The sequence below is a fragment of the Acinonyx jubatus genome, chromosome B2 (genome assembly GCF_027475565.1).
Source record: "Acinonyx jubatus isolate Ajub_Pintada_27869175 chromosome B2, VMU_Ajub_asm_v1.0, whole genome shotgun sequence".
In the NCBI taxonomy this organism is placed as follows: domain Eukaryota; kingdom Metazoa; phylum Chordata; class Mammalia; order Carnivora; family Felidae; genus Acinonyx; species Acinonyx jubatus.
Window position 1 is genome coordinate 10,614,317 of NC_069385.1, and position 25,152 is coordinate 10,639,468.

Consider the following 25,152-nt stretch of genomic DNA (forward strand, 5'->3'; position numbering starts at 1 on the left):
AATAAAAGCGATCGTTTCAATTTAAAATTACCTTGAGTGGCTCTACCAGCGTTCTGAATCTAAGATCCAGGCCATCTCTGGCCTGGTCCTCTCTGATGCCAAACTGGGGAAGGGGTCTGGAAGGACCGTTCATCAGGCCCTGAGCAGTGGGGCTATGCAGATGTCTGTTCCCATTTGTGAAATGAGTGTATCTCCTAACCTGAGATAAGCCTCAAATAATAGTGTACTTACTTTGGCCATACATATTTTACCTTTCCTTACCTTTCTTTGTTAAATGAACTTGAATTTAATTAACTTTTGTATGTCTCAATTTGTTCTCATAAAGTTAGAAAAGCTTAATGAAGACAGTGGTTTTTAATAGGATCATTTTATTTTTCATAGCTTTAAATCTTCAAAAAAGACTTAAGGATTTTCATGGCACCATAATGTAGGAAAATACATCTGGAGGAGAAGTGGTCAGGCCTCAGGTGATGCGTCAGTTCCTGGAAGAGGCCTCCCAGGCACACAGGCTCCCTCATCTGAATCACTGTCTCCTGCTCTATTTGTCCTTGGCGGCCCTTGGTTACACGGCCTATAAAAAGCCCGTGTTTTGCGTGGGATCATCTGTCTGCCCTACGTTCTCCTGACTAGACTTTATGTTCCACGAGGCAGGGTTCGAGCCGATTTTGAATCCCCAACAGCGACTGCACACTGGAGGCATCTGTAACAGGATTTCAGAGACCGGGGTGCTGAGTGACCGTGGACACAATCCAACAAGACTGAAAGCTGAGGAGGGGTTGTGCCCATGACTGCCACATTCCACCTCTACTCCCAGCCTCAAGGTCTGTTTACTGGCCAGTTATCAAAGTTAGTCTTTGGGTGTCCGAACAGAGGAAAAGGACATAAAGGGAAACATAAGTGCTAGGAAATAAAAGAGTTTATACTTTATCGTCGATTAGGCTCAACATGTACTTTTTCTGTTCACAGACACCAGCTTCGATGCAACCTTTGGATGGGTGTTATCATACGCTCTAGCCACGGACACTGGGCAAACACACCAGCCCTGCAGAAAGACGGGTTACCTCTTCCAGGTCACTAGGAGCACCTCACATTGCTTCTGTGTTGTAAAAATGGTATTCTAGTGCCCGTAACTGTCATGGGCGCAAGAGAAGGGAACGGAGATTGCTGAAAAATTACAGTAAGACATTATGGCGCCACAAATGTTTTCCTTGCATATAGTTTAATTAAGTCTATAAGTACATTTTTTCTCAAATCTCCAAGGCAGATTTACATTTCAGCAGTCTTTACCATATGCCTGGTAATCTGTGTATGTGCAAATGTTTATTTTTATTTTAGAATGTTCTGTAACAAAACAATGTTGGTCCACAGCACACTGTCAAAGCACTGAACATCTTTATTATTCAGTCCATCTCAGGCCTTCTATTAGACAGGCTTTATTAGAGACACTGGTAGGAGCAATTTTAAGTGCAAACTGAAGTTGTGTCTCAGAAAGAACAGTTAAATATTCCTAAATCGTATATATCAGCAGTGATTTGACAGCACAGATACTCTCTGGTCATTCCTTCCGATTGCATTTGGTTCCCTTCTTTAAATTAGCATCTCATCCAAGACAGGCGCCATTTTTTCCATACAGAGCCGTCATCTGAATCCTTCTACCTGGGACCACAGCCTCCCCAGTCCTTCTCTACCACTGGAGCTGGACATTTGCGTGCCCGTTCTCAAACACACAATGGTTATGGTACAGGAAGAGATAACGGATGTGGGAATGTTTAGAAAAAAGGAGTATGCAACCTTATGGAGAATTATATTATACTCAGGAAATGAAGTCAACACTTCAGTTTGCTTTTTTCTTATATTTAAGTGGAAAGTGCGGTTTTGGTAATAGTTTCTTTCCTCTGGGACTCCTTGGATGGAGATCACCTGACTAGTCCAAGTATCATAAATATCTCACTCCATCTTTATAAGCCAGAGTCAGTAAAGTGGCATTTTAAACGTATAATATATAATATCATCTGTCAGTAGTCTTTGTTTGTCACAAATTGTTATTCTTGATTATTATCTTAAGGTTTTAACGGTTATGATTTTCGGCCTCTAAAATGTTTCCCTCCGAGCCAACATAATACATGTTTTTGAAAAGTTTTAATCTGAGTTCTACCTGCTAACCTGAGAGTATGCCGATTCAAAAGTGCTCTTCTTGTGATGAAGACAAAACACAACACAACACCAGGGGAGATTGTGGGGAAAACCCCCGGAGCGTCGGCTGCCTTCTGAGACTCAAAGCCAATGACACAAAGCCATCAAGATGCGGGAGTTGCCCTCCCCCTTCCTGTTAGTTCTGCAAACCCGCCCGAGAGCATTTTTCATTTCATCTCCGTTGCTGCAAAAGCAAAACATGTCTACAGAGAAGGTAACAGCGAATATTGCCCTTTCTTCCTCTGAAAAGGAAAATGCTGGTTATACTAGAGCTCCACATGAATTTTACAAACATTTACCGGAACCACCAACCCTTCAAACCCTCAGTTCTATCTGTTTAAACCAGTGAATGGATAATTAATAGCAGCCTCCTTTTGGGGTTTTGACTAGATTGCCAGATTCTGCACATAGAGACTTCTTCCCTCCAACTCGCTTTTCCTGAGCTGTACTCTTCAATACGTCGTCTTAACAAAAATTAGCGTGTTAATTAAGCCTTCTTGGCAAGTAATTGCATGTTAAGGCTTTTTTTTTTTTTTAAACAGATCTTTTGATTCCCTATATGAATGTAAAATAAAGGTTACTACAGTGCCATTTTCTTCTTCTTCTTTTTTTAATGGCACAGAATTAATTTCTTCAGTAGGAAAATAAAGACCGAGCTCTATGGACAGAAGAACATTAAGACTAAAAAAATTCCCTTGTATGCACATCACCATTTTTATTTTCTCTATATCATAAGGAAATCAACACTTAATTTCAAGATTATCGGCAGTCTTGTGCAGGATGTAATTTTTCTATCTCCACTCATTCTAATGCAGGTACAAATATTATTCTAAAAGTAGCCTTCCAAATATTCACTTACAGGAACATTTCTACAGCTTTGCTGTTAATTTCTGACAGGTGGGATGAGACAAAGTAGGGCTGATATTGTGTTAACCCCTGCCCAGAGTGTCACATCTCTATTTTCAGGTAGGCAGTTTTGAAATAAGATGTTTCAGATACAACAGCCCATGAAAGATTTAGGCCAAAGGCCAAACTTGTCATTTACTCCTTGGCTGCTATTAGTTTCCATGTAAATGGAGAAGTAACTCGTTTTAAAGATCTTCTGTAAGTGCACAACGGATCAGACATTTAAACAAAGTCACTGGGTGAAGGAGTTTGGGCCCGGTAACACGATCACATGCTTCATATCGAGGTGCTTCTTTATAACAGCGGTTTCATTACCAGAAATCAACTTCTACGATTTGCACAAACGTTACTCATTTTGTTACTGCTACAATCACAAAGCAAACCCTTTCATGGATAAATTATGAAGAAAAAGTCTTATAAAACAAATCAATCAGCAAGCATGAAAGTAGAATTACGTAATTATCAAAAAACCCCCCAAAAACAAAAACAAAAACAAAAAAAACCGAAAACCACAAAAAACCAGAGCCACTTACAGGGCTTGATGGAGTCTTTGGCCAGCCTGGGCTGCTAATGCTATCACTTTCATCTCCATGAAATGAGGAGATGCTAGCAGAGCTGGGGGACATTGGGGAAGGGACTGGCAGGTTGCCGGGGGTTGGGGGCTGAGATATACCCTGAGAGCTGTAGCTATCCTGTGGTAGAGGAATAAAAAAAAAATGACAAAGGTAGGGCAAACTTTATTTAAAATAACAAAAAGCACATCCAGTTTAACAGACTGATTTTTATATATAATGGATAGATATAAAGACATGTACGAACAAACACACAAAGACACACACATATAAAGGTATTAGAACAACGTTCTTAATTAGTAGAATTTGGTCAGTTCGCTGGATGCCGGAGAAGGCCGCTAAGCCACCATGCTTACTTCAAGCTGACACGGAATGCTAAGCATGGGTTACCCCTTATGAAAGAAAGAAAGGAAAAAAAAAAAAAAAGCTGTTCACCTTATTTATCAAATAAGGCAGGAAAGCAAAATATTAAGTATGTTGTTGTTGCTGAGGCGGCCAAAACAGGAAGCTATAAACTGAAGGCAGAGAAAATGGCTGCCAGTGTCAAAACCAGGCAAGGCCCCTTACTTCTCCCCACCCCCGAAGCGTTTCTCTCAGGTGGGTCTCGTCCCTCCTCCCCTCTCCCACAGCCAGGAGTTAAATGCCGTAAGAACTAGTAACTTTCAGATCCACACCATGAAGGGGGGTGGGGAAAGGAAAGAAAACTACAAACGTGGTGCACAAAATGGAGGCATGCAGAAGAGAAGAAAATGGCGACTAAAGTGTAGGCCAACACCGTGACTACAGAACAACATGGCGGCTTCAGCGAGGCAGACCCCACACCGCGTGCAGAGGAGAAAGGAAATACCTTCGACTTGCTCTCGGGCTGTGGAGTGCCTTCTTCTTTACCGTCTGCTTTGAGAGGCAGGGGCAATTTGGATTCGCCAGGAGACATCATATCTGCAAGACCCATAGATGCTAATCGAAAACAGGAGAAAGAGTTTAGGATTATACATGTGATTCGTCAGGCTGGGCTCCTGCTAACACAAGTTACTGAGTGATGCGTGGGGCACTTGCATTTCCCTTGAAGGAAGAAAAGAAAAAAGAAATCGTAACTCGGAGCACACTCGTTTCTGACATCTAGACAGCACAATATTCTGGTGGTCCTTTTTTAACTTAAAAAGAAAAAACACAAATGCAATCATTTATTCAACACCCCACCACTGAAAGTCAACTCGTACCAACGTTATCTTCTCAAAATGATTACAGCGTTATTTAATGGAGTAGGTGACAAGTGGAAAGAAGTCCAATGTTTAAAGTGCTCATCGGGTGTTGAAAGGAAAGAGTGGATGTGTGTATTTTCTACCTGGTGACTAGAGGATGTTGTGCTTTCTTAATTTCCTAAGTTTACATAGTCTATAGTTGGCAAATTCATTTGACATTTTATATGGTTTCATTTGAAAATCTTATCTATTCCATGTGGCCTGGTCTGCAACGATGGAAAACAATCGTAACAAATGACTTCAAAAACAGTAATCAGAAGTTCTTTTCGAAGGAAAGGATTTCTAATTAGTTTGCAGTGGGGCTGCTTTTCTTTCAGTCTGGGACCATACGTGCACTTATCAATCCCCAGCAGCAGCTCAAATGCCCAGCAGCCCAAGAGTCAACTCTACGCTCCCTGGCAAAACTCACTCTCCATCTCTAGGCTCAGAAATTCTACCAAGTTCATCCAGGCTTTAGATTGAAAGGTTCTCCAAAGAACAACTGATTTAGACGCATTTATTACCCATACGGATAGACATTTTCAACCTAAAAATATGGGTTCAGATTTCTTTTTAAAGGAAGCACAAGGCTACAGTAGGGAATCAGTGTAGACGTCCAGGGACTAACAGCTGAATTTCTACAGAACCCCACTGTGAAAACCATCTGCACAACACTGGGCCGGGAGTGCGACACAAACAGATGTGTGAGGAGAGTTGGAAACAGACAAGGGCGAGTGGAGAGAATTATGAGCCTTGTAAATGAGTGAAAGCCAGAAAACATTCCTATTTCAAAATAAAGTAAACCTGAGGTTTTATGAACAGGACGCATTCTACATTCTGCAAACGAAAATGCTGGCTCAACCAAGGCAGTGCACATGTTGCATAAAGTGCCAAAAAAAAAAAAAAAAAGCGTTAAAAAAGGCTCTACAGATTGCCCACTACAAAATGATTATTGCACATATTCATGTATTACTATGTTTTAGAAAATAATTAGTTTTAATTACAGCAGAGAGAGAGTGAGCAGGGCTCTGGCGAATTAGCTGGCAAGCTTTGTGGTGCTAATTTGCTAATATCGTTAGCATCTCTGCAGGTTGAGACCAGAGGTCCTGCCAAAAAAGCCGACCCCGCCACGTGCCCGTGAGCACGGCGGCGCGCCCACGGATGCCCCGGGAAGCGCCCGTCTTCTCCGCGGGCACACTGGCTTGTGCTCCCGAGCCCATTTGCAGCCAGTCAGCCCTTGAAGTCATCACCACACACACAAATCATAATTGGGATGTTTTTCTTTCTTTCTTTCTTTCTTCCCCCCCCCCCCTTTTTTTTTTTTCCCAAATTACTTTCAGTACTTAGACTTTAAGAACTGGAACAAAAAGCTTTTTCAAGGGATGCAGCTGCAGAGAAAAATCTATTGGGATCAGCTAAAAATGCTGTTATTTTTGTGAATGTGTGAAACCTCAGAAAAGCAGCTGAGAGAGATGACACCAGACCGCCTTGCTCCGAGCTGTGGGCTGCTTTCGTGCAGTTTTCTCTCTGGGGTCTAGCGCTGTAGGAATTAGTAAATCCGTACATTAAGAAACACTCTTTTTAGAAGAACAGAATGGAAGAGCAGGAGGCGTGCCGAAAGAGGAGCTTCTGTATCAAAGTCCACACGTCCTTGCTACTTATTCAGAGTGGGTTCCAAGGAACGACAGCCACACCATCCTGGGAAGGTGGCAAAGTCACGGACACGCGGCTCCAGTTAAGGCCTGTATCTTCAAAGGTTCTAACGGATAGTTCTGTTAGCATTTGTAATAAATTATTTGTAATAAATATTACTGTTGAAAGACAGAAAACAGTAATATTCTTCTTCGTGCATGAAATGTGTTAACATACACAAAACATTTTTTTAAGCCTAAAGAAGTGGGACAACATGTATTATCATAATTAATGATAATAATTAACACTGATTTAAAAATCAGACTCGGGGTGCCTGGGTGGCTTGGCCAGCTAAGCGTCCGACTCTTTTTGTTTTTAATGTATTTTTTTAATGTTTATTTGCTTTTGGGAGAGAGACAGAGCGCAAGCGGGGGAGGGGCAGAGACAGAGGGAGACACAGAATCCGAAGCAGGCTCCGGGCTCTGAGCTGTCAGCACAGAGCCCGATGTGGGGCTCGAACTCACTGACCGTGAGACCATGACTTGAGTCGCATGCTTAACCACTTAACTGACAGACCCGCCCAGGCGCCCTAAGCGTCTGACTCTTGATTTCGGCTCAGGTCATGATCTCATGGTTGGCTGGTGGGATCAAGCCCTGCCTCGGGCTCTGTGCTTAACAGCGGGGAGCCTGCTTGGGATTCCTTTTCTCTCTCTCTCTGCCCCTCCCCCGTGCACGTGCACACACGCTCTCTCTCTCTCAAAAACAAATATTTAAAAAATAACAATCAGACTTAGATGAATTTAAGCATATCTGTTGGTTTGAAATTCCCTAAATTTCTTCATTCTCTGTTATATATTCTTCAATGGGCATTTAGGGTATGCAAATGTAAAAACTGTCAAAAGTTACATTGTGTTATTATCTTGAGAGACAAATAAGGAGAGGGTTTAGAGTAACAGTTTTATTTAGTCCTCCTGCCTTACATTGCAAATTTTATTTTAGTAAATGGATCATAAGGTCTTTCCTTACTGTGGCTTTTACTGTTCCTTTTGTTGAAATGCTTACTTTTTGACTTCTTACCAGAATTCTCAATGAATCACTGCAAAGAGCTATACGCCTCCCAGGGCGATGACACTCCAGGGGCACTGTTTTTTTCTCCTTTCCCAGAAGAGAAAGACCACCACTACTGTAACGATGTGTTAAATCAAGGCCCTGTTCTTTCTCCCACTGACATCAGTGATCCAGTATGTAAAGTTCAGGCATAAAAAGGGGCAGTAAAGGATCCGTGACTGCAGAAGAGCCGTGTGAGCACCGTAAATACATTTCGAGCACTAGCCTCTGGCTTCACCACCGAAATTTAAGAGCTAGAATGATTTCTTAAAGTAAGTGCGGGTCAAGGTCCTGAGGCAGTCATTCCACCCTGGATTTAATATATTCAAAAGGAACACGAAGAACATATGGTGTGAGCAAAACCGAACTCAAACATTCATTCTTACTCTCTCAGCTTCCTTCACTTAGTCTCCCTACAAGGTGACAAAATCACTCCCAGAAGATGGGGAAATGGGACCAGAAACACACACACGGCTTGTTCTTTTCATGGTAAACAATACACCATGCCCCACAAAATATTTTATTCCTTGTTTCTGAAAGCACTGAAGGGCCTACCTGCGTGTGTACGTCTGCAGATATTCAGGACCATTTTCACACGTGGCTGATACAGAAAGACCGCCGTTAACATAACACATACAGAGGATGTGAGAAAAGCTCAGGAGAAACCCTTCTCTCTGACTGGATCGGCGAGGCCTTGAGGAAATCTGAGGACACCCGTCTATGCCGATGTACCCCCACGGGGGCAGTGTATGTGAGATGCCCACCCCCAGCATTTCCATCTGCGGCCTCTCTCCATCCCAGCCAGCCCAAGGAAACACGCGACCGGAGCAAAACCAGTAAGTATGCTTGCTACGCGGCACTGCTTCAAGGAAAGCAGCTCCTGTCTGCAGTGAGCTAGAGCGATGCTCTCCAGAAAGCCCCAGCTGCACGTGAAGTCCAGAACCACCAACGTACTTGGCATAATCCCGGGGTGCATTTTTTCCCCACTCGAAGAGATATGGTTTTCATAATTTAATATACCTTTTACATCTTTGGGGGTGGGGTGGGGAGGGAGGACAGCAATTCACCTAAAGTCACTAACTTCGTGCAAGCAAGCGAACAAAAAACCCGACGATCTTTATAAACTACTTAGACAATTGACAGCCAGCAATGGTGTGAAATACCCCAAACTTCTTTAGTGAAGGACCCTAACGTCTCGAGACAGAAAACACCTATCCATCTGGTAGATTTATATTCTAGGCAGAGTTTTATAATTTTTCTTTTAAATTTCAAAACAGCAAATTATCTGGTAAACAGCCAATGCCACACAAAGCTGGCAGCAGTTTAGCGGAGAGATTGCTGAGCAAAATACCCCTAAATGGGTGGCTCGTAAGCTTTAGCACGCACATGTGAAAACCACCTGCGGAGTCTGTTAGGAATCCAGACTCCCGGACCATCCTCAGAAATTCCGGTTGGGCTGCCGTAATCTGTAGTTTTAACAAACATTCCAGGTGATAGGTGGTTCCTGACTTTGGGAATGCTGAAAGAGGCTGTCGATACCGTGCTAGTGAGCTCGCCTCTTTTTCCTTGGGAGGGCTAACGGAGCTAGTGTGCCCCATCCCGGTAGGACGGCAACAGGATATCGCATTTGGTACTGAGCAGCGCTAGGTGGGCGGGAAGATCTGGAATCTGACGGGGCTCTTGTACAATAGGAAGGCCTGATAACAGCAGTGTGTGGCTGTTCATCTGCTATCTGTAGGTTATACTGATGGAAATGTCCTACATTCTGCAGAGCGACTTCCAGGGAGGCAAACTTAGAACGACAGATGGTAGATACATTTTCTGGAATTTAGATGTCTTCTTTAAGATGATGGCTTATACAAAGACAAGTATATGACTAATGAATATTATAAAATGAGACACAAGTATCATATAACCAGTAACGCAAGTATCATATAAAAGGGTGTATTTAACAAGGCTATACGTGATTTATAATTTTGCCCATAGCATTACATAATTCTAATCTTTTAATGTGAATAGTTTTTTTTTTAAAAGCTCCTTTAGAGGGAACAAATCCCCCCACTGCTTACCACCCCACCTCCCCTGCATTTTAAAATGAAGAAATAGTTGTCACATTCATACTCACACTGACTCCATTTGAATAATTACTTGCTCACTGAAGCCTGTAACAATTTGTCACTACACAGGGAGACTGTTTTTGGCCCTGTACACTGTCTACAGCACAACGGCTCGAACTCCGCAAAGAGGGTGCTGGAACGTCTGCCGCATAAGCTGTTAACAGAAGCTCAGCCAGTCCCACGCCCAGCCCTGGACACTGTGGGTGTCATCTTCACTTTCTCTGAAAAGGTCCTTTGGTAGAGGAAATGCTTTGCCGTTATCACCGGCAACTGATATGCAAGAGCCCAGACCAAGTAGAGTGATGTGATGCTGGTCATAGCCTTTTTTTGGCCCAACTCTAGGAAAGTCAAGAGTCCACCTTCCGACCAAGACCCGTCAGGAGCCACTCGGTAACGTTCTGGGTTCCCCTGTCATTCCCGTTTCCCTCTGAGATTGTAACACAGTGAGAGCGGACTGACGTGTGCCTATCGACAGATAACGCAGTAGAGGCTAAATCATCCCTATTCCTTGGATGTGCTAGATGACTACTTTCTATCAGGCTGCATTGGACTTAACCGAGCTGGGAAAAAAAAAAAATCACATAAATGTGTAGAGGAAAATTTGATAAATACTTAAATTATTAAAAATTCAATATCTCCAAATATACCATGTGATACAAAACTACTACTTAGCCCATACAAAAGTGTGTGAGGATAAACGGCCTTTTGTCGAACAGTTTTCCTCTGAATTATCTGAATAATAATAATAATAAATAGAAACCCTCTCTGTGAATCTCCATTAAATTGGTTATTCCTTAGGAACACATAAATCTTCTTAGGCAGGGCACCGTGCCATCTGTTTGTGGTTGGTTATTTTTGTGGCTCTGGGGTCCAAAGGAAAAGGGGAAAAATGAGTATTGCTAATAGTAGGTGAAAATTTATTGTGTAGTTTCAATGCTCTGAAGTAATTTTATTTCAGCAAGCCAGACAAAACACATAATGTCATAACCCAAATACGCTGTTACCTGGGACAGTGCTGAGAAGGGAAGGGAAGCTTCTGGCTAACAGACTGTTCAAGAGCCTTCCCCTTTCATCTCGAATGTAAAAACATCCCCCTCGCTGGGATGAATGACCGGTATCAGGAAGGGCTGTTCTGTTTATTTAAAAACCTTCATTTTCTCCACTAGTTTCTCTTTTTTTCCCCTCTTCCACATGCTTTTAAGAGACGTAATCAGGGAATGGCCCTATTAAATTAGACCTGAGAAGCCAACCCCTCAGAAGCTTGGCCGGAATGCCAGCCCAGCCTCTAGCTGTCTGTTCGGCCGGACAAAGAAACAATAGCTCCTGGGGTGGCCTTTCAAAGATGGACAGGTCAGCAAGGTGGCAAAAGGCAGAGGAGATGAAAAAAGGTCATAAGAGAAAGCCAAGCCTCTAACTCCACAGTGCTTTTCGAATGCATCATAAAACAGTGCGGGACACACATGACTGGCTACACAAAGCTCTGTGTTGACCAAAGGAGAGAATGCTACCCGAACAGTGGTCACCATTCTAATCGGTGCTAGAAAGGAACAGGTCAATTGCGATCCACAGCGTTTCCTCATGTAAAGAGTAGCGCTCACTGCTGGGTAGTTGGGGCTTGAGGAGGTGATTCAGGGTCTAAGCAATCCAAGGACACAGACGATTTGCCCAGGTTTAGACATCTTCAATACTTCCACAAACTGAGACAGTACTCTTACCGCACCAATCAGATGGGATTTGGTAAGAACGCAGTTGTTGGCATCACAAAGTGGGTTGAAACAATTAAACGTGACACAAAATTTAAAACAACACATTAAACAAAATTGTATACGATTCCTCAATGGAGACAATCTGCAAATAGCACTTAAGGAACAACTATTTCCACATATACATTTCAAGGTGAAAAAGTACTTCAAACCCCCTTGTTCTGCCCCTGAAATATGATTTTTAAGTGTTCAGCACCGTCACTACCGAATGGAGGATCCATTCTGTCATTGGGATTTCTTAATGCTTTGAATGATACCCAAAGACAAAAAGAACATAGTGTATGCAGTGAGCAAGCAACCCCAGCGACACTTAAGAATACGTTCACACGTTGCAAAAACAGAGCGCGGAAAAAGAATTTACATGAAACATAATGTGACCCTCCACTCTTAACAGTAGTTACATAGGTTGAGCACAGAAAAGTGGACTTTTCCCCCCTTTTCACCCAATGATTCCATTGCTGTTGTCTCTGTACATTCACTGGTGCAGGCCTAAGAGGAAAAGAGGGAAAGGGTTGGGGGTGGGGGGGCAGCGCTCAGGACACAGAGCCGCCTAGGTTACCTGTTGAGCTGTTCACCATATTGGGCGCCATGCTGTAGGGGGGTGCCTGGGTGTTCATGAGCCCAGAGCTGTTGTTGACGGGCTGGCTGTAGGGAGAGCTGGAAGCCATAAGTCCACTCTGGTTCATGCCCGGGAAACTGCCTTGCCTGTGTGAAGAGAGAGCACAGGTATACATATACTGACCGTGCACGTGGGCAACACTCTATCCCGGGGGTCATTTCTCATAATGCACATATGCAAGGGGTGGGGCTGCTGTTTTCCGTGTTTGCTTAAAATAATTGATTTCCTGGACAGAGAGGCTGAACTCTTGCTAAGTAATGACTTAAACCACTGTGTAAAAATTCCAAATAATATAGATTCCACAAGTAAATTATACATTTTAAGTCATGTCAAGTGTTCCACGTTATGATTTCTATAGAGGAATATAAGCAAGAAAGGGGGAACTTGAAATAAGAACAGGAATTACAAAAGCAAGCAAAATTAACTTCTAACATTTAAAAAAGATTTGACTCTTTATTGGCATTAAGTAGTTAGTATCCTCGTATCAAAAACCAGAAGTCAAGGGATGAAAACCAAATGGGCAGTGTGGGAATGTTACTTAAAATTTTTTTCCTTTGACCTAAGTTTTCTGATATAAGGAATATAGGAGAAAGCATCTCTAAACGCTTCAACCTGATTATTCAAGGTTCTGAAATTAGGTACTATTAAAAACACACCCATTTCCCCATATTGACATCACACAGTAAACCTCAGACTCCCGCTTCTTTTTGTAGGATTTCTTGCGACAGGAAGGAAGGGAGCTTAGACTGGCTGAAAGTGTCCCTAAAAGGCTCCGGGTCACCCCTCCCTGACTGCGACGCAGACTCACGAACCTAAAGTTTTGGTGACTTGGTTTCACTAGTTTTGTGTGTCCGCTCTATGAAAGACAAACTTCTCACTCTTGCAAGAGGCCAAGGGTATTTGTGCGTCTGAAGGAGACAACTGTGGTGCAAGAGGGTATTTCTCTGCTGGGCCCGGGCCTGGGGAAGGGGAGGTTTGGATGGCACGGCCTGGGGAAGGGGAGGTTTGGATGGCACGGTGGTTTAATGCTCGCAGGGAAACCACAAGGTGACAAGACAGGTGATGGCGATGTGGCAAAATCTGGGAAAGACGCCACCCACTGGTGTACCCAAGCTTCTCCTATGTAAATAGTTCACCTGGAGAAAACTTTTCAAACTTTCATTTACTGGTGTTTTCTCTCGGGAGTAAAACTAGTAAGAGGCGTAAAAATCCACACTTGCTCATCTACTCCAAGTGAGTTATGATTTTAAGCCCCTCCACCTCCATTAAGTCGTCATTTGATGGCTTTTTGTGTGTAATGGTAAAATATGTTTAAAGAGATCCTTTCAAAGCTTAACCTAAGTCATTTTCAGAAAAACACAATATACAATCTTTTTGTGTAGCAGTCTTCAGTGGATTCAACTTTCCGGCTTGTAGAAAAAGTTCAAACGTGGTCCACTTGAAAATTCAAAGTATCAAAGGTTTGAGTGCTTTTCTTCCTTTTAAATATCACACAAACTATTCTAAACTGGCACTCGATGATAGCTTGGAAAGAACATTCTAGCGGGCTGAGAGACTAACAGTGTGAGTGTGGCTCTGGGAGAAAGGAATGTTACTTCAGCCTTGAATTCTGAGCTCACTCAAGTGCCACTTCGAATACTACAGACTGCTGAATCAGGATGATAATACCCACTGCAGTTCATTAAGAATGTTTCTGAGATCATCCAATGGCTTCTGATTAACCTCCAGGTCGTCAAATACTCATAAATACATTGCCCGGCAGCCATAAACATATTCCTGTACGGTTCGGGTCTTAACATCAGCGTGGAGATTGCCGGCATTAACTCAGACGGCTGAGGTTCCCTTCTGGGGTGTTTTCATTCAAACAAAACACAGTTTCACCTTCATGTCCCTGTGGCACCTGCTGGGACTGCTCTCCCAATTTGTTAGCAGGTTAGTCACCTGAAGAGCATCCTTAACTCAGGAACAGGTTGGGTTTTCTGAAGACAGCTTTCAAGTCTCAGCCAATGGTGACCTGCCGTCGTCCATCAAGATCGTTTCAGGGGCCGTCTCCTTTGTGAAGGCTGCACTGTCTCCCCCACCTGGGAGCTCTGCCTTCCCCAGACTCTGCCTCTGACAACCCTCTGCACTTTCTTTTGTGCATGGCAACAATTTATGTGCATGCCTGGGCTCTTCTAGGCAATTCTGAGAGGAGCAAAGGAGCAACAGACAGCTACTGCAGAAAGTACTTGTTAAATAAACCAACAGAGAACATTTTTACCATTGTAAACAGGCTTTTTCCAAATTCAGTTTCACATGTGGTGTGACTAACATGTGCATGAAACACATGGTCCTTTAAGCACACCTGCTTATAACTCAGGTGCAAAAGAGAATCCGAATATGAAACCCACCAGGCAGGTGGTTAAATGAAGTAATGACCTCAGAGGCTCCTTGTAACCCTAATCTAGGATTTCTCCCAAGTCTGCCCGGCCCATCTGCAGCCACCATAAGATGATGAAGGTGCGCAGGAGAAGTTAAACAAACAAACCCTTAAAGTAACAAAACAAATTAAGGATTTTGAGGTCGGTGTGTTGGATGTCAGCTGCTGTGTATAATGGTCCTCAGTGAAATCATGCCTGCAGTTTGAAAAGTCTGGTCAAAATGCCACAGGTCTTGACTCTGCCACCAGTCACACCTTCCACTGTCACTGGGATCTGGGAGCAAAACTCCTTCAGTCTCTGGGCCTCAGTGTTTGCATGTGGCCATGGAGGGACCAATAACAATGATAATGTTCATACTTTACTAGGTAATTATACATGTGCCGGGCACAATTTCTAGGCATTTTATACATTTAACTTTTTAAATTACCTGGAGGAAGGTAGGTGGAATTATGCTCACATACAAAGGAAGAAAATAGGGATCAGAGAGATTAAATCACCTGCTTAAGGACACACAGCTAGGAAGTGTCAGAAACAGAATTCCTCAGGCCTGCTTTCAGATCAGTGTCCTGTATTTCTTTCTCCAAGTGCAAAGTACACAGGCATACAGAGCCCACTGTATACCTTCCTGTCTACTGTATTCATCTGTGGTTATAGAAAGCTGACAAATAAAAATGGTGCTTTTCTCCGGGTTTCCGGGACACCTGCTTCTTGGAACGAGTTCATCCAGAGTGCTGCACGCCTCTTAGGGATCCAAGTAGGGAAGTGGCCGACAAAGATGCAAGTCTTCCCAGCAATGCAGGGCATGCGTGGCCATGAGCACGGCATCTGGCCACCTGTCTAAATGGGGGAGAAAGCCGGTCTTTCATCATCATAGAAGAAATCCAATTCATCACTGCTTTGGAAACTACTGCCAGGATTATTGGTAATTTTCAACGAGCAAGATGAGCTTAATACTAAAAAGAGCTTTCTGCTGACTTTTTGGAAATTGAGACAATTTTGTTTTGTGGAAGAAAACATAACATGGCCGCCTGACTAAGCCGAGCACTCCAACTTATCATGGTGTTGCTAGTATGAGAGGATTTCTGGGGGCTTGCGACAAAAAGCTTATTTGGTTGGGCTGACTACCGTCACTCGGACCACAAAGACCTCCAAAGAAGTTGGGCCCTTTCCAGAGGCGGCACTCACCGGCTTCTAAATCCCTTTCTGACCACGGCACCGTTTGCAATGCTCCACATGGAATGAGGAGAGCCAAGAAGTAAATCACCAGACATTCTCTTTTTCAAAACGAACCAAGAACAACAAAACAAAAACAGGCGAAACTACAAACTGAAACGAAGGAAACATTTTCCACGTAAAAGTCTACCAAGATGTAAGCGGGGCCCGGAAGAGCAAAGTGCCCTTCCTTGACCCGTGGGTGTGTGAATTCCTGGGCTGTCTATTACGGGGCGACAGGCTCAGGTGGTTTTCCTCCCAAATTACCACGGTCCCCTGATGCGGCCCGTTCCTAACCTGTGATAGTTGTGGCAATAAATGCCCAATAAGGCCCGGGGGGTTGGGGAGACTGGACTAACATTTGAAAGTAATGTTTAGTTGCTGTTGTGCTGCTAACGTAGTTACTGGGCGTAGCGCCTGGGCCGCACGGAGTGGGAGGCGGTGCGTCCAGATCAGGGCTGACCAAAGGGGCCACTGCTTACCCAGGCCTGGTCTTCTGTGACAAGGCCCTGTTCCCTTATGCCTTTGCAAAGTCAAAGTCTGAGGTGGAGCGCTGTTATTTAAACACGGGGACCCGCACAATCACCGGAGGAACGTTATTTAGATCGATGGGTCTCTGGTTGGGCCTGGATGGAAGTGTTTGAGATCTGTCATCCTATGACAAAGGCCAGGTTATTATAATGAGGATAGTTCAAAACTGGAGCCTACGGAGGTATTTCCCAAAAGCACTCCCCACTCCTGCTTCTCAGTCTTCACACGGACACAAGTAATATATACATATTATATATTCTATATTTATCATAGATTTTCCTTTTATTCACTTTGGAAATTTCTCAAACATTACACATTCATCTGCCAACAAAGAGCTGGCTCTAGGGAAGAAAAAAAAACAAACCCAGAAGCAAACACCAACTTTAAAGTGACCGTTTCCAATGGTTCACTGAGAAGATAGAAAGCAGTTAAACATACCAGTATGAAATCCTATAAAGAGTAACCACATACTCCTAACCTAACAAGTGACCTTGTTTTAAAGTCAACTACAATACAATTTAAAATAAGATCTGTATATGGTTTCGGTGCTTTAGAAGAATATTTAGGCCATACTGTCTTAGCAATCACCACTATTTTTTCTCAACAGTGGCAGATGGGGAAGTGTGAAATGTGTATCTTGAAAATGAATGGATTCCCGATACAGCTCTTTGGAGAAGGGTCGGGGCAGACAGAAGAAATAGTCTGGAAACAGGCACCACACGAGTGAAACCATGTCATTTCAGTCCCAGGGGCAAGCCACCTAGAGAGAAGCTCCATGCAAGGGTTCTAACTGAGCCACTGAAAATATCACTCCTGAGTTCTGTTCAAAATTGGGAAGTATATGACTGCCACATACACACGCCCTCCTCTGTATGGACTGTCAGTGTAGGTGTAGTTTATGTAGCCAGAAAGATTGCTTACTGACAAAATTAATTAGGCTAACAGTGAAATTTGGGGCACTCTTTCACTTAAACTCAATAGCGATCGGAACCAGGAACTCGCATCTTCGAAAAGCCCAGTTCCAGCAGAGTTTATTTTTAGAGAGCTCTAACTGCATGCATAACATTACACAGGATGCCCTATTTTAAATGTGTTCTCAACAGACACTGTTTTCACACCCATGTCCAGAGTCACTGGCAGAACGCTTTCAACCTGAGTTACACAGTATCTTTCTCAAAGCCTCACCAAGAAGGACAAATTTGGTTGAAACTGGTTTAAATCTAATATCTGAAGAGGGAGAAACACTGCCTATGTCCCCAAACAACATGATCAAGACAGAAAAGAAAGCCGTCCAAGCCCCAGCCCATTTGTGGTGTGACCAATGCATCAGCCCACCTGCGAGGACACACACATCAGCAACTCGGGGGGCAAAGTAACGCTACAGTTTCAACAAGCCACTCGCCCTGGCTGGGAATCAGTCCTGGGGAGGTGAGGTGGCATGAATATCCTTAACCCAAAGACAACAGATAGAAGCGTCAATGACTTAGAAACAGTAGATGCCTGGAAAAACACACAGCCACACAGGGGAGTGGAGGGGAATGAAGCGGGGGGAGGAGAGGGGAATGGAGGGGAACAGAGGGGAAGGGGAGGGGAGGGGAGAGGGCCTTCGGGTGTCTGGGAGCAGGGGACAGCAGGCTGACTAGCAGGGAATGAAAGTGGGGAGGGAGGGAAGGGCCACGTCACCCAGGGCTTCGGTTCCGTAGGGCTGTGTCTGTTAGAAGAAACAGAGAGATGGGGGGTTTTAAGCAGGAGCAACTCGTTAAGAAGACGTGTGATCGGAAGATGCCGTCCTCGGACTGTGGGAGGGAGGACACACTGGAGGCGGGGGGAACGGCTGTGGGGCTGAGCTACTGTAAAAGTCCAGGTAAGATACGGAGCTGAACGGTACCTTGGAGGTAAACTGGGAGGGACCTGGCGATGAATTAGATGCTGTGGGGAAAGAAGAGGCACACCGAGAGGTCTCCGAGGTATCTGGCTTACACAAGAGGATGGACAAACGGGGCAGTCACAGAGAGATCAGGGCTCTGGCTTTGGACACGTGGCATCTGATGTGGCCCTGAGTTCCCGAGAGGCAAATGTCATGCGGGCAGCTGGAGGCTCAGGTCTGGGAGCAGAGGGAGGGTCCTAGAACTCATCTTTGCTCCCTGCTCTCTTCCAATCCTTCTTGAGTCTTTTTGTCTAAGATTCTCCCTCGTGAACGTGATCTCTTCTGGGGCAGCCCGTCCCCTTAAAGAAGGCTGAAGTGTGTATGACATCAGCCACAAAGCTAAGAGTCATGATCATTTTCCAGCTGTAAATTAGTAACGCCCCAAACCCTTTGGCAATTGATACGTTTAGGTTTTATTTTTTCCTTTGAGAATGGGCAAAAAGGAAAGTTACTTTTCAAGAGCTCCATGAAAAAGACGCTTTCAACGGAAGGGTAGTGGTCACTTTGTGAGCTGTTCTCGAGAAGGGTCTTTTGCGTGGATATATATTTAGTGGCTAACTCCGCAGAGTCCAAGTTCTCCCTGGCATGTCTTTGCCACGGCCCAGATCACGTGGGCGGCCCACAGGACCTCCCGGTCGTCCTCACCTTTCTTCAAAGAGCCGTATTTTCACCCCTGCATCCTGGCGAAACGATTTCCACCAAGCACCGAGGAATACTGCATATTCCACCCTGATTTCCTAAAAGGCTGGAACGTCGGAAACATTTCTTCCCTTTTTGTTAACTACTTCACGCAGACTTCTCAGAGGGTTCCAACCTGTTATCGGTTCTGCTCCTGGCATCCCTGCTAAAATGCACCTGTTGTGCAATTTCAAGATTAAGTGCTTCTTTTTTGCCTCAGTGCAGGTCACCCGTGTCGGTTGTTCTGAAAGCAGCGGACTGATCTTCCCCTCCTCTCTCAAAGCAAACAGGAGAACAAGTAGAGCTCAAGGGTTCTGAAGCAAGGGACTTCCTTGTCAGGGTGTGAAGAAAATGCAGAAACTGGCTGCCTGAATTTGGTAATTGATAACGAAGAAGGTTCTGTGCATGTCCAAGTTGATTTTGGTTTGTTGAGCCCACTGTTCTGTTACTAAACCGTTTACTGGCAATCGCATGCAAACAAATGGCGGGTTTCCCTTCTGAAGGTGCTTCACTCAGAGGTTCTGGTGTTAGACCCTGTTGATCCCCAGCACACCGGCTGCCTCAGGTGCAGGGTGGAGACAGAAGCCACAGGGGGCAGGAGTGGGTCCCCAAACCTGTCTCCTCCCTCTGAGGGGTAAACCCCAGAGCTTTGTAGGCTCTGGTACACATAGCTTCCCACTGGCTTCTGATAAGGACGCAAAGAGCATAGGCCCCTGGTCTGGTGAAAATGACATCCGCTGTACCTCTTATTTATTTATTTATTTATTTATTTATTTATTTATTAACATTTATTCATTTCTGAGACACAGAGCATGGACGGGGAAGGGGCAGAGAGAGAGAGAGAGAGAGAGGGAGACACAGAACCCAAAGCAGGCTCCAGGTTCTGAGCTGTCAGCACAGAGCCCGATGCGGGACTCAAACCCACAGACCGTGAGATCATGACCTGAGCTGAAGTCGGACGCTCAACCGACTGAGCCCCCCAGGCGCCCTCTGTTGTACCTCTTGAAGGAAAAACTAGTTGCCATTGATGTCACCCACAGAAAGAAAACAGTGCTCTTCCCTGTGTTAAGTCAAAGTTCTTTACTTAAAAAAAAAAAAAAAAGGTTTATCTTGGGATCATAAAACCATTAAGAAATGATCGTGAGTAATTTGTGAGGGGGGCTATTCCTTTTCAGTGATGGGAGTACCCGCCCTTTATACAAGGACATCCCCTTCCTGGGCACAAGGTACGAGAGAGTGACGAGGGAAGGTCTCCTTAGAGTTACCAGCACCTCAGACACAGGGCGCATATCAGCTTGACAAACGCCGAGGACTAAGCAGCAACTACCCAAGAATGAAGCCGAGTGATGTTTTAGGAAGGAGGTCATTAAGAACGCACAGATCTCTTGCATTCACAGACTTCTTGTACCTAAATGGACCAGTCTGTTGACTGAAGAAAAGAAAGAATCTAGGTCCCAAGATCTCCATCTCATATCCTTGCCACAGCAATAGTCTGTAAAATCCTCCAACAAACAATACTCTTGTCCAGCGCTGTGGTGCCAGGAAATATATCAATACGGTCCTTTCTAACTTAAAAAAAAAAAAATCTTCGTAAAATTCTTACAGATTTCCTGAGCTAAGAGTAGCCCTGGGCCACACAGTTACTCAATTTATTTAAGCAAACGCTGTTCAGAATTAGGGTAGAATGTTGCAGGAAGAGCCTGAAAAATAGGAAGGCGGAAACTGGCAAGCTCTCACCCGGCATTAAACACTCAAAGGCCATCCAGCAAGAGTTAACTGGCAAAGCACGGGACAAAGCCTTCAGGTTCTGAAGCTGCGGGTTTTTTGTTTGGTTTGTTTTTTTTCACTCTCTTAATGGAAGTGGAGTTCGGAATAAGAATGAAGGTCAAGAGTAAGAAGGGCCTTTGGGAGGTGCCCCCACGTCCTTCATGCCGCCAGCGAAGGGGTTCTGTGAGCGACCAGAGAGCCCAGCCCCTTGCCCGTGGTCTTCACAGGTCACGCGGGATGCTTCCCAAACCCCAGACGGGGACAGACTAAGACACAGACCAGATGCTCTTTACCACTTTTAAACTCTTCCGGCTGCCCTCAGCCCCAAACACCGTGGAGGCGATGAGGTTTCAGACACTTCTGGTGTTGGCCGTGTGGCCAAATGCTACCACCTGTGATGTGTGTGACTCTGGGGACCCTGCCCTTTAACCCTGAAGAGCCCGGACTGGCTGGGCTGTGTTGCTGACCGTCTCTGGGGACAGGTGGACTATAAAGCTGATTCTGGAGATGACCCTCCCAGCTGGCCTGGGGGGCTGTGTCAACTGTGGGGCAGAGGTGCTAGTAGGACCCCAGGTCAGGCCAGGTGGCTCAGACAAGGGAGCAGACAACCGATGCAAGGCTCACCTCGATGACAAGAGCCCCGACCCAATGCACGCATCATCGTGGGTCACCTGAGATGGTGAGGACGCACCCCGCTGGGAGGGGTTCAGACTGGGACTGGATAGGAGATACTCTGAATGAGGGAGGCAGGTCTAGATACGGTGGGAAACTGGGAATGTTCCAGAATATGAGGAGCACACTGATGTCTGAGACGAGGACAAAAAGCAGACAGTCAGAGGGACTCGGGGAGACCACCTCTGCCATGAGTCGAGAGACTGCCAAAGCCCGAGTTCTGGTTTCTGGCCCGCACAACCATTGGTTCCTCGGAACGCTATCCAGTGACCGAGGCTCCTGTCCAGCGTGCTCCTCATTCAGTATCCACCAGGTTCAAACACAGGCATCCGAGTCTACACTTTCCACTCCCTTTTCTTCAGTAGCAGGAATCCCAAAGGTCAACCCTCAGCCAGAGTTCCACAGCAGGGTCCCCATGGGGCTATGAAAAACGCAGGCTCCAGACCCTCCCCTGACTGTGGCTGCGGTGAGCGTGTGTACGTGGTTAAAACGCTTGCCTGGTAATAACCACTTGTTTAGGGAACGTCACAGACTCTAGTCCATTAAAGGTTTGCTGCACATTTCACACTCTGATTCCTTGGATCTCATTCAACTTAAAAAAGAAAAAAAAAAAACTCTCTTGGTCTTTTAAAAAGTAGTGCTTTACTAATTTTTGATTTGAAGACTAATAAATATACTTTGTAGTTACCGTGATAGTTCTGAAACTCTGAAAGATTTGATTGAAATCGTAATCTTAAAATACCAACATAATAATCCTCAATTCTAAATTTTGAAGGGGAGGGGGGGCTAAAAATTAAGCACGGTATTTGGATGATAATGCAAAGGCTTACATTTAATTGCAGAAATAAAAACTCTACTTAAGTCTCAGAAATCTTTTCTTTGTCTTCCAATAATGTGACTTTTCCAATCATAGCTATTATTCTAAAACCTAAGAGTCTAAAATCCAAGGGGCTAAATTCTTTGTTAATACAAATCACTCACAGCCCTTCAGGCTCACGGACCCCACTGTAACTGGGGCTTGACACATTTAGAAGTTTTTGCTCCTTCCCTTTGACATTTTAATGCACTATCTCCATTAATGTATTTCCACATCGGTGGCTCCCTGCCCATCAGCAGAATTGCGTCATACTGGCTTGAAGGAAAATAATACAGAAAAAGTGCCTTGCTGGCAAACAGCAACGGGGAAAATGAATTATAAATACACCTCCCTAAAGAACAGCTGCCGGCAGACGTGTGTGTATGCGGTGTGCACATGAGACACAGACACCAGCAGCCTGTGTATACCCCAGAGGACAGACTGATCCAGTCGCTTGTAAGCAGAGCCAGCTAGTCCCAAGCAGAGGAAGACCACCGGTCAAACTATCTCCTGAGACATTCGGCCGCTTCGGCATCAACACAGGTGAGGTGCTACTACGGATCAAGCCACCTTGTGGCTAACGTTTCGTGGCAGTGAATGGGTGGCAAAGGTTAAAAAATGATGTCAGTGAGAATTCCCAAACTCCTCTTTTACTAGAAACATTCTAACAAAAGTGATTTTGGCCACCCTAGTATTTGGTACGATGTAAGTATTAAAACGTAGGTCTCCAGATTCATGGTTGTGAGAGCAGAAAGATGCCATTCCAGGCAACAATCATAAGACTTTCCAAACGGACTCATTTTTGCTCATACTTTTTTCCCCTTAAAACTAAGAAGTCCCAGAGTTTTCCTCCTTCTGATGTTCAGTCAGTCCACGGGGGTGTCTTTCGGGGACAGCAGAAGGAAGACGCACGTCGCCTGTACCAGCCTCAGCAGGTGTATGCGCTGTGGGATTAAAGGGTCGGCTCAGGATCCTTACTCTAACGGCTCCGCTCCAGTCACAAGAACGCAAGATGTGGAATCGTTCTCGGGGGGCAGGCGAAGGGTGAAAAGGACAGGGATTCAAACCCACCCATCAGGCAAGCTGTCACCGCATCCCACAAGGTGGGTGGTTGCAGAAGCAAGGACTCAGGCTGCGCAGTGGATCTCCAGGGGGACGTGCCAAACACACGTGGCCCATCAGGGGAAGCACAGGGCGGGCCAGGGAGCCAAAGTCCAGGCCTCAAGTAAGAAGTAGGATCTCCACCAAGACACTGGCTGATCGCTGGTTTCTAACGGTAGAATTGCCTTTAGACCTGACAGAGAACCGAAATTAAGACATTTTCCTTTTAAAGGGAATAATCTACTGAGACAGCACTAAATGAAAGAAGAGCGGTTAAGACCGGAGACAGAGCCGATGCCTGGCCTGTAGCTGACAAAAGGGTCCTGAGCCGGTAACTCGAAGACACTCGTCTCCTCCACCACAAAATCAAGAGGCAGAGGCCTGATGACACCTCAAGCCCTTCTAGCTCCAAGATGCTACTGCTCTGTCACCGAAAGTACATCCTCTGGGAAGGGAGAACGGAACACTTCCCTTCTGAGGAAGATACCGTCATAAAGATCCGTGCCAGAACTCTGACGCTGGTCATCTCAAGTCACCGAAGACTCGATTCAAGTTGATATACGGGGGGTGCTGGGGGTGGCAGACTTCAGGGAACCAGGCTGTACCCGGGCCTAAAGGTCTAGGGCTTGTCAGGCCCTCTGTAAGTTCACTGAAGTCGTGCATTTCCCTTGGAGCTCATTCCCAAGAAAACAATCTGGATAACTCTGATATATCCCGATTCACACATCGGCTGTATTTGGCAGAGCGGTCAGCTGTTGGGACACTAGCAGGTGCCACTGGGAATGGATGAATGGATGCAAAACACACATCCATGGCTGAGGGAGATTTTCTTGTGTGTGTGTGTGTGTGTGTGTGTGTGTGTGTGTGTGTGTGTGTGTGGCCTGGGGTTCGTGGTAATGCTTCTTTAGGAAGCAACAGGCCAAAGCCTCTCCTAAACTTCTGGCCAACTTTGGCTCCCCTCTACAGACAATGTCTCAAGTCTGTCCAGCATGGTCTACAGAGCCAGACTGAGGGGGAAAGTCACCAGCCGTCCCTGAACTAGGCTTTTGATAAGGTCACTGAATATTGCCACCTCTCTCTCATGGCTTCAAAAGAATACTACCTACTAGAAATGCTTTAAAACTAGGGGCACCTGGGTGGCTCAGTCAGTTAAGCAACTGGCTCTTGGTTTCTGCTCAGGTCATGATCTCATGGTCTGTGAGTTCACACCCCACATCAGGCTCTGTGCTGACAGTGCAGAGTCAGCTTGGGATTCTCCCTCCCTCTCCCTCTCTTTGCCCCTCCCCTGCTCGTGTGCACGCTCTCTCTCTCTCAAAATAAATAAATAAACTTGAAAAAAAAAGAAATGCTTTAAAACTAAACAGCAATGCATTTTCTGAATAAAGTCTCTCTGTGTATGGCGGGCAGGGCATCTTGCAAAAATATTACATGTAACTTATTAATTCCAAATGATTAGATGAGATCACTCAGCTGGTCTACTACCCGAGCAGTAAGAGTCACCGTATTCTACCGTAAATCCTCTGATAATCAAAAGGAATTCCTTCACTCGAAAGGTCGAAATGAAAACAACCCGATTCTCTGTTTCTTCACTTACTCAGTGCAGCAGGTGGGTTTTACCCTTAAAAAGCAAAGCAATAAGATGGCTTCCAATCAGCCACGCCTGTGTGTTTTCCTCTGTCCCGTCTCACACGCAACGAGCTGAGAAAGCCTGGAGCATAACTGCCATAGTCCGTCATTTCTCACGGAGAGCTTTCGGGTTCTAATAGCACACGCGTGCACACACACTCACGCGCTACACTTTTGTCACTAATCTGTCTTTTTTCAGGTTCCTTCAGAAG

The 25,152-nt window shown here is 45.0% G+C and overlaps 1 protein-coding gene and 1 long non-coding RNA gene across 12 annotated transcripts in view; one reads left to right on the forward strand and one right to left on the reverse strand.

Moving 5' to 3' along the window:
• The window catches only part of ARID1B (AT-rich interaction domain 1B), a 448,658-nt gene that overhangs the window by 29,775 nt on the left and 393,731 nt on the right, over positions 1-25,152 (reverse strand). For 7 of the 11 annotated variants that reach the window (XM_053222044.1, XM_027056567.2, XM_053222045.1 and 4 more), the window contains 3 exons: positions 12,091-12,236; positions 4,519-4,628; positions 3,633-3,791 (listed from right to left, as the gene is read on the reverse strand). In XM_053222044.1, coding sequence (XP_053078019.1) covers positions 3,633-3,791; positions 4,519-4,628; positions 12,091-12,236 — 415 coding nt within the window. The remainder of the gene's footprint in view (positions 1-3,632; positions 3,792-4,518; positions 4,629-12,090; positions 12,237-25,152) is intronic. The other 4 variants (XM_027056569.2, XM_027056572.2, XM_027056565.2 and 1 more) reach the window with 3 other exon arrangements.
• On the forward strand, positions 233-2,725 carry LOC113598610 (uncharacterized). Its single transcript, XR_003419231.2, has 2 exons — positions 233-821; positions 967-2,725. It is a non-coding gene; the product is annotated as an uncharacterized LOC113598610 (long non-coding RNA).